General features: G+C 54.8%; 2 protein-coding genes across 2 annotated transcripts in view; one reads left to right on the forward strand and one right to left on the reverse strand.

Annotated features, from left to right (window-relative positions):
- The window catches only part of LOC110391386 (T-cell-interacting, activating receptor on myeloid cells protein 1-like), a 3,991-nt gene extending 1,378 nt beyond the window's left edge, over window positions 1-2,613 (forward strand). Inside the window, exons 6-7 of the mRNA XM_021383227.1 lie at window positions 154-191; window positions 655-2,613. Coding sequence (XP_021238902.1) covers window positions 154-191; window positions 655-954 — 338 coding nt within the window. The 3' untranslated portion in view covers window positions 955-2,613. The remainder of the gene's footprint in view (window positions 1-153; window positions 192-654) is intronic.
- A 949-nt stretch (window positions 2,614-3,562) lies between these two features.
- On the reverse strand, window positions 3,563-6,352 carry LOC110391388 (platelet glycoprotein VI-like). The gene is given in 6 exon segments (XM_021383228.1): window positions 3,563-4,816; window positions 4,939-5,065; window positions 5,067-5,251; window positions 5,414-5,622; window positions 5,838-5,897; window positions 6,345-6,352. Coding segments are annotated over 6 exon segments (939 nt in total). The 3' UTR covers window positions 3,563-4,466.
- Window positions 6,353-9,193: the final 2,841 nt, after the last annotated feature.

Consider the following 9,193-nt stretch of genomic DNA (forward strand, 5'->3'; position numbering starts at 1 on the left):
CAAGTGTCCCCTGCTGCCCATTCCACCCCAGTACATCCTCCAGTGCTCCCCATTTCCCTGTCCATCCCGTACAGTTCCCCCTCCCATTCTCCCTGCTGTCCTTCTGGGACCCCGCATAACACTGAGCCTCCTCCCTTCCCCTTTTTGATACAGCTGAACCCAACAGGAGTTCCAAGGCCAGTGAGGTCCAGGTAAGAGTCAGTGTGAGGTGACCTGAAATCCCAACCTGACCCCTCACCCCTCCCCACCGAACCACAGGGGGAACCCCAAACCCTGCCCTTGGTGAACAGAGAGGACCTCCAGCCTCATATGGCTTACCCAAACTTTATCTGCTCTCCCCAGATCCCCAAACACTAGGGATGGTGACTCCCTGTGTCATACCCATAGGAACGTCAAATCTCAGCCTCTGAACAACCCAAAAACCCTTCACCATCCCCCAGATCCCATGGGCACCCTCAAGCCAAGCAGTGCGACCCTCTAACACCACACGTAGGGACCCCCAGAGTCTGACCCATAGGGACCCCAAATCTCTGCCAGCCTGGAATCCCAAGCGCACCCCCTTGGCTATTACTCTGCATACTCAGATCATAGGTCCCCCCACAAGCTCCCTGGGAAACACCATGGTATCACCACGCTGCTCCCCTGTGTCTCCAGGTGCCACCCGGTGATAACAAGAGGCTGACCTGCCCTGAGCTGCAAGCTGCGATCCCCAGCTTCTGCCGCCCTGGTGCCAGCACGGTCCCCCAGCACCCGGTTATCTGCCTTGGGGTGGGCTCTGGGGGACCCCTTTGTTGTCCCCCACACCGACTGCCTCATTTTTGGAGTGCCCCTATGGGGACAGACACCAGGTTCCCAGCTTGGGGCTCCTTGACGCCATCTGCTCCCCCCATCCCACTAATCCCCACCAAAGTGACATCCCCAAATTCCTACTGCTGTACCCCAAATCGTCCCTAATCCCACCCAGTCCCTAAACAATCATCGCTGCTGTTGAAATCCTTCCTTATCACCCCTGAATAGCTTAACACCCCTGGACACCCTCAAATTCCCCCAGTCCACCCCCCAAACCCTACCAGCACTCTTGTAGGACCCTCACATCTCCCAAAATCTGCACCAAACTCCAACCCCCACCTTAAGGAACCCCTCGATTGCTCCCAACCCACCACCAAAGCCCCCATAAGACCAAGGTGATCTGTAACAACAGGTGTGCACCACCCCACGTGTTCAAATTCCAGGTGTGTTCAGACAGGGGTGTGCACAAACACGTGTGCATTGTGTGGGCACACGCACTGCAAGGCTGCAAAGCTCAGGTGTGTTGTGTGTTCATCATCACACGTGCACTTCATTCCCACACCACTGCAGGTGCTCACGTGCATTCTGTGTGTGCATTGTAACATGTGCACAATAGATGTACACAGATGTGGACATCATGCTTTATGCTCTGGCTCCGTGTGTGCACAATGTAACCTGTGTACACCAATACACGTCCCCAATCCTGCAAACATGCATCCTTAGCACATGCTCCGTGTCTGTACGGGTGTCACTGCATCCCCAGCAGGTTCCTGATGCTGCCCCAGTGGGGATGGCAGAGGACAGGCGTGTGGCAAGGGGACAGCACAGGGGGATATGAGTGGCTGCAGGGACAAGAGGGCTGTGAGTGCACACTGCTGCCTCATGTCCATCTTCTAATCAGCCAGAACCCCCACATCCTTCTCTGCAGCGCTGCTCTCAGGGAGTTCTTCTCCCAGTCTGTACTCAGCCCTGGCATTGCCCCAACCCAAGGGCAGCACCCTGTACTCAGCATCGTTGAATCTCAGGAGGTTCAGCAGTCCACAAAACCCCTGTGAATCTGTCCTCAAGGACAGGGAGCAGAGCAGAGCTGGCACATCTGGAAGGACACTTTTCTAAGGGCACAAGAGTTCTCCATGCCCAGCTGCAGGCAGTCAGGAAAGGAAGGCAAGAGAGCGGAACGGCTGAGCTGGGACCTGCTGGTCCAAGTGGAGAGCAAGAAGCACATGCACAGGCAGTGGCAGCAGGGACAGGGAGTCTGGCAGGAGGACAGAGATGGTGCTGGGCTGTGTGGGGATGAGGTCAGGAAGGCCAAGGCCCAACTGGAAGTGGACTTGGCCAGGGGAGCAAAGAAGAACAAGAAAGGCTTTGACAGGGGTGTAAACCTGAAAAGAAAAGTCCAGGAGGGTGTACACCGCCAACCATGAGCAATGCAGGCAGGCTGGTAACAACGGACAAGGAGAAGGCTGACTCCTCAATGGGGTATAGGGTTTCTGAAAGCAGCCTCTGTGTGTCAGTAGATGAAGCCTGACTGGAAAATGCTGTCTGGCTTTCTGAGAGCAAGGCAAGGTCCATTCCTTCTTCCTGTCCTCGTAATTCAGACCGCAGAATTCTTTCCTGATCTCCTGGATCTGGCAGCACCACACACAGTGGCTGAGTGCAATTCCGTTCAGCAGGGAATGGGCTCTGCAGGGCTGTCCCTTGTTGGTGCCAGGATGTCAGTGCTGCAGCAGCAGTGTGTTGAATGCGGTGCCTCTCCTTCTGGGCTGTCAGCAGTGCTGCTCCCAGCACAGCGCACTCGGTGGCTTTTCCTTGCTGTGGCCGCAAGTTCTGTTCTTTGCCAGGGGCTGGAATTCTTTCCCGTCCTGCACTGGGATGGTGCCCATGGTTGTGAGCCCAAGCCATTTGCGGTGAGGAAGGGCACAGCCTGCACCTTTGCAGCTGCTCAGGAACAGGGGAGCAGCCCAGCACCGGCATTTCCCAGGCAGCCATGGCTTGACCCTGCTCGCCCCTCTCCCGCCATAGAGCCTTCCTGGGCTAGAGCTCAGAGGTCACCTCCGCACCTTCCCGCACAGAGGGGATCCTGCCAACACCGCCATGTGAGTATCACGTCCCATCGTTGAAATGAGGAGGGGCACACGCTGCAGACAAAAGGGCAGAAGCATCCAGAAGCCCAGGGCAGCGCTCCGAGATGAGAACGAGCGCCAGCGCAGGGAAGGAAGCAGCCCTGAGAGCAAGGGATGGCAGCGAGTGAAGGAAGAGCTGAGCGCTGTGAGCAGCAGCTCTGAGGCTGCTGTCCCGCTGAGAGCAGTTGTGTTGGAACACGCTCTGCTCACATCTGTCAGGATCTCCACCCATTGGGCCCCATGTTGGGCCCCCACCACAAGGACTGCGGTGCTGGCACCCGGCAGCAGCTCAGCACCACACAGCTTGGATTCTCACTGATCCCTCTCAGTGGGGTGGAAGAGAAAAAGGCAGAACTCACAGGTGATAATAAAATCTATTTACAAAGAGTGAAGAGAGAAATCACAGCGGGTGATATCAGGAGAACACAGGTATATGTTTACAAAGTGATGCACAAAGCAGTGGCCCCAAACCCACCGACTGATGCTGAGAGCAGGACTGAAAGGCAGGCGGGAGACACCTGGTGGGATCTACAGGGGATCAAAGTGGAGGTCGATGGCACGTGGTGTGTGGTTAATGGGCACTCAGTAGGAGTGGATTGGGAAGGATTTGGGAGTCCTGTAGGAATGGATTTGTGTCTTCGGCTGGAATGAAGAAGATTTGGCATCTCCAGGGATGTTGTGGAATTTGAGGTGGATCAGGAAGAATATGGGCGTTAGAGTGGAGAATTGAGGGATTTGGTGGTGTGTGAATGAGATGAGGTGCACGGGTGAGGATTTGGGGGTGTAAGGGAGGGGAACAGAGTATCAAGGACCTCCAATCAAGGGAATGTGGAGTCTGTCCATTTCAGTGCACCTAAAAAACAAGGCATTGTGGGTGTGGGGATATCAGCAGGGTCCCCCAGTGCCCACCTTGCTGTAGTTAATGGGGGGCTGAGGGGTGTCAGCTGCCCTGGGTGGCTGGGCACCAGAGGTCACAGCACAAATCTTGGTGCAGGTCAGGTGCTCACTGTCACTGGGGGTACCTGGAGACACAGAGGAACAATGAGGTGCCACCGTGGGGGTCTCCAAGCTCCTTTGGAGGGGGGGCCTATGGTGAAGGTATTTGAGGGCGGAGTCCAAGAGAGTGGGTCTGGAGTTTGGGAGGGACTGAGATTTGGGGATCCCATGGGAGATATCTGGGGGTCCTGCTGTGGTTTGGGTGTGCCCACAGGGTGTGGGAGTGTTTAGGGATTGTGGGTCCATGGGGGATTAGATCTGTCACCCGCATGGGTCAGATATTGGGGTACCATATGTGTGGGTTTGGGGGTTCCTTCTACTTGGTATGTGGGTGCTTTCTGGGGTCTGGGGCATGTTGATGGCCTGGAGGGCTGCAGCGTGTCTGAGGGCTGAGATTTTGTGTCTGGATTTACTCCACAATGCAGAATTCCATTTTTATTGAAATTTATTGTCTTCTGGACAGGGTTTGGGTTTCCATGGTGGGCTTTGGTGAGGCCCCAAGGGGCAGGTTGGGATTTGGGTCCCATGACCCAGACAATGACCTGGAACTGCACAGTGTCAGGCATTATGGGGGGCAACTGTGTCATAAAGTGGAGTGGGGCAGGTGGGTGTTATGGGGGACCTTGAGTCATGCCCAAGGAGTTCTATAGGGAATCTATAGGGGATCAAAGGGCAGGAAGGTACACCTGGGAGGATCGATATGGGATAGAAGGGGGGGCAGGGGACACGGGGGTGATCTATAGGAGATGGGAGACATTTAACCCCTTCCTCACCACAGTTCTCAAATCTCTGTATCCAGAGGCTGCGGGCATCAATGGCAAAGAAGACTTCAAGGCTGAAGACAAGTGCAGCAAATAAGACCCTCAGCAGTGCTATCACTAGACTCGCTCTGGACCACTCCTCAGAACCTGTAGGGTCTGGGGGTGTGGGTGTCTCTACTGCCATCCACAACCCCCATGCAGACTGGAAGCAGTGACACAGCCACCTGTCCATGGCAGGGGATCCACACAAATAGGGGGCTCAGACCTACCTGGGGTTGCGGGTGTGGATGTCACCTCCAGTGTCACGCTGCTCCCAAGGGGTGAGGAAACAAAGGGGTGGTTCTTGGGATGGTAGGAGCACCTGTAGGTACCAGCATCAGCTGGGGTCACCCCAAAGGAAGGTGAAGGTGGCTGTACCCCCACCATCCGGGTCCTGGCGCTGGATAGGGGCTGAGCGCCCATCCTTGTGCAGGAGGAAGGAGGCCCCATAGTCCTTGTTCCAACAATGAATGGTGACATTGGTTCCTGTCCCCACACGTTCCTTTGATTGAAGGGAGATGCCAGGTGGTGGAAAGCTGTGATCTGCATGAGGGGAGGGGACAACATTGCAACATGGTCCTGTTGGGAGCCCCCAGAGCCATTTGCTTTCCCCAGCGCCCTCTCCTGTCACCACCAGCTCCACGGGATCACTCTTCTCTGATATCTCCTCTGACTCAGACATCCGGTACTGGCACTGATATGTACCTGCTTTTTCCCACTTTGTGCTAACGAAGGAGAACTCGACCACGTCCTGCTCCTTGTCCTTGCCCTTGCTGTATGTCCAACCTTCGTCCTGGTACAGCCAGACCCGGGCAGCCTGCCGGGGCAGGTGGCATCGCAGGGTGACAGTGTCCCCCAGGGACACCCCCTGGCTGGGGTGCAGCCACAGGGAGGGTCGGGGCACTGGGACAGGGGACACCACTCAGCCTTGTCCCTGCACACCCTCCTGGACACCTCTGATGGCCCCCTCCCAATGCTCCCCTCCCTCTCTCCTCATTCTCCCCATGACCCCATACTCACTGTGCTGTGCCCTGATCACTGCCACCAGACACCAACCTGCAAGGGACACAGTCCTGGTCTCACACAGGTCCACCAACCCCTGTGGCACCACGTCCCTATTGTCACTCACCTAGGATGAGGGCCAGCATCATTGTTTCCATGAGGCAGGATCAGCTTGGGGACAGTGAGACTGCAGTGGGAACAGGAGGAGTCTGGAGAGCTGCTTTCAGTTCCCTTTTGGGAAAGGATGCTGTGAGGTCACCTCCTGATGTGGCAATTGTGGTGCCCAAATGGGTGGTGGCACCCTGGAGTCCCCAATAATGTGTTACACATGGAGCGATGCAAACAGTCCCCGTTGGGTTGCCCTTTGCAGATTGTCATCGTTTGGGTGTCACACACTGTCTGTCCCCATTGAGCTGCCAGGGCATGGCCTTGCAAGGTGTGCCCCATGGGATGCTAAACACAGGAGATGTGCTCCGATGGGCTGTCCCACATGGGATGTCACATGCCATCCCCAACACGTCCAGCCAGCTGTCACCAGACACTTTGGGTACCACACTCTGTCCCCACTGCGCTTTCCTCTGCCATCCCCACTGCGAACAGCAGCAGGGACCTTTGGGGACACAGTGATACTCACACAGACATGGGGCACACTATGAGGACACACATTTTTAGTGGGGCACACATGTGGTACTGACATCAGGCACATGCTATGGACATGTGCGTGCAGTGGTGACATACATGGAGTGCCAACACGGGAACTGCATGCTAAGGACACAGATGTGCATTGTTGTGTGCATGCTTTGGTGTACATGTATTGTGTCACACGAACACACTCAAAGGCTCAGGGTTAACCATGTAGTACACGTGTACGTACATTTATTGCGCATATGTGACAGCACACAAGGACAGCATGTGACCACATGTCTTGCTACGTGTATGTAATGATGTGTGGTGTTGAGCACGTAGAGCACACCTTCACATTCTACGCTCTAAGTGCATGTGTTCACAACACGCACAAATTTGTGCAGACATACATCTGCACACGTGTCATTTTGCACATGCAAACCCCCACAGTGGGGCAGAGCCGCCATCATATGGGGCAGGGCAGGGGGCGTCTGCAGTGTGGGGTGTGGGTGGGACATGGCATGCGTAGGGGTAGGAGTGGGGCTGTGTTTGTGGTTGGGGTTCAGGTTAGAGATCAGGTTTGGGTGAGGGTGAGAGTAGGGTTAGGGTCGGGGTTAGGGTTAGGGTTAGAATCATGGAATCGTAGAATCATAGAATCATAGAATTGTCTCAGTTCTCCCCTGAGCAGCATCTTCTTCAGAGTGAACCCCAGCTCCCTCAGCCACTCCTCATAAGCCCTGTGCTCCAATCACCTCATCAGCTTTGTCGCCCTCCTCTGAACATGCTCCAGGGCCTCAAGCTTTCTTGCTTGGGGCCCAAAACTGGACACAGTACTTGAGGTGGGGCCTCACCAGGGCTGAGTACAGAGGGACAATGACTTGGGACAGAGGGACTTCCTATTGGCAACACTGTTCCTGATCCAAGCCAGGGTGTCATTGGCCTTCTTGGCCACCTGGGCACACTGCTGGCTCATGCTCAGCCCAGCATCCACCAACACTCCCAGGTCGGTTTCCTCCACACAAACTTCCAGCCACTCTGCCCCAAGCCTGTGGTATTGCCTGTGGGGTTGTTGTGGCCAAAGTGCAGGACTCAGCACTTGGTCTTGTGGAACCTCATCCCACTGGCTTCAGCCCAGAGATCCAGCCTGTCCAGATCTCTCTGTAGGGCCTCTCTACCCCCAGGCAGATTGACACTTCCTGCCAGCTTGGTGTCATCTACCAAGTGACTGAGGGTGCTCTCAATGCCCTCATCCAGGTCATCAGTAAAGATATTGAAGCGGACAGGCCCCAGCACCGACCCCTGGGGGTTGTGCCCCCACTCGTGACTGCTCGCCAGCTGGATTTCACTCCATTCACCACCACTCTCTGAGCACAGCCCTCCAGCCAGCTCCTTACCCAGCAAAGAGTGTACCTGTCCAAGCCACGGACTGCCAGCTTCTCCGGGAGAATACCGTGGCAGACAGTGTCAAAGGCTTTGCTGAAGTCTACGTAGACCACATCAACAGCCTTTCCCTCATCCACCAGGTGAGTCACTCGATCGTAGAAGGAGATCAGGTTGGTCAAGCAGGACCTACCCTTCGCAAACCCATGCTGGCTGAGCCTGATCCCCCACTTGTCCTGCAAATGCTGCATGATCTCCCTCAGGACAATCTGCTCCATCACCTTCCCTGGCACCGAGGTCAGGCTGACAGGCCTGTAGTTCCCCGGATCCTCCCTACGACCCCTCTTGTAGATGGGAGTCACATTGGCAAGTCTCCACTCTTCTGGGCCCTCTCCAGTTGACCAGGAACGCTGATAGATGATAGAAAGTGGCTTGGCTATCACCTCCGCCAGCTCCCTCAGCACTCTGGGGTGGATCTCATCTGGCCCCATAGACTTGTGGCAGTCCAGGTGGAGCAGGAGGTCTCTGACCATTTCCATCTGAATCGTGGGGGGTTTATTCTGCTCCCCATCCGAGACTTCCAAGTCAGAGAGTAGAGCACTCTGAGGACAACTGGTCTGACTTTCAAAGACAGATGTAAAGAAGGTATTGAGAACCTCAGCCTTTTCATTGTCCTCAGTGGCCACACTCCCAGCTGCATCACGTGAAGAACAAAGATTTTCCTTGGTCCTCCTCTTACTGTTAATATATTTTTAAAAGAGTTTCTTGTTCCCTTCTAGCCAGTGACCAAGTTCAGTTCGAGCTAGGCCTTTGCCTTTCTCATTTTCTCCCTGCACATCCTAACAACCTCTTTGTACTCTTTTCAAGTTGCCCGTCCCTTCTTCCACAGGAGGTAGATTCTCTTTTTCTCCTGCAGCCTCAGGAAAAGCTCCCTGTTCATCCACACCGGTCTCCTTCCCCACCGACTCATCCTGTGGCTCAGAGGGACAGCCTGTTCCTGCACCTTCAGGACTTCATTCCTGAGGAGCTACCAGCCTTCCTGGACCCCTTTACCCTGAGGGTTAGGGTTAGGGTTAGGGTTAGGGTTAGGGTAGGGTAAGGGTAGGGTATATGTTTAGGGTTAGGGTTAGGATGAGGGTAGTGTTAGGGTTAGTGTTAGGGTTGGGGTAGGGTTAGGATAAGGGTTAGGGTTAGGGTTAGGGTTAGGGTTAGGGTTAGGGTTAGGGTTAGGGTTAGGGTTAGGGTTAGGTTTAGGGTTAGGGTTTCTGTTAGGGTTAGGGTTAGAGTTAGGGTTAGGGTTAGGGTTAGACTTAGGGTTAAGGTAGATTTAGAGTCGGGTTAAAGTTAAGGTTTAAGTTACTGTAGTGTAGTTATAGGTGTAGGTTTAGGGTTAGGGTTAAGGTTAGGGTTGAGGTTATTGGTACGGTTGGAGTTAGGATTAGGGTGTCGTAAAGGGTAGAGTTGGAGTTAGGGTTAGGT

Source organism: Numida meleagris, unplaced genomic scaffold (assembly GCF_002078875.1).
Source record: "Numida meleagris isolate 19003 breed g44 Domestic line unplaced genomic scaffold, NumMel1.0 unplaced_Scaffold357, whole genome shotgun sequence".
NCBI classification, from domain to species: domain Eukaryota; kingdom Metazoa; phylum Chordata; class Aves; order Galliformes; family Numididae; genus Numida; species Numida meleagris.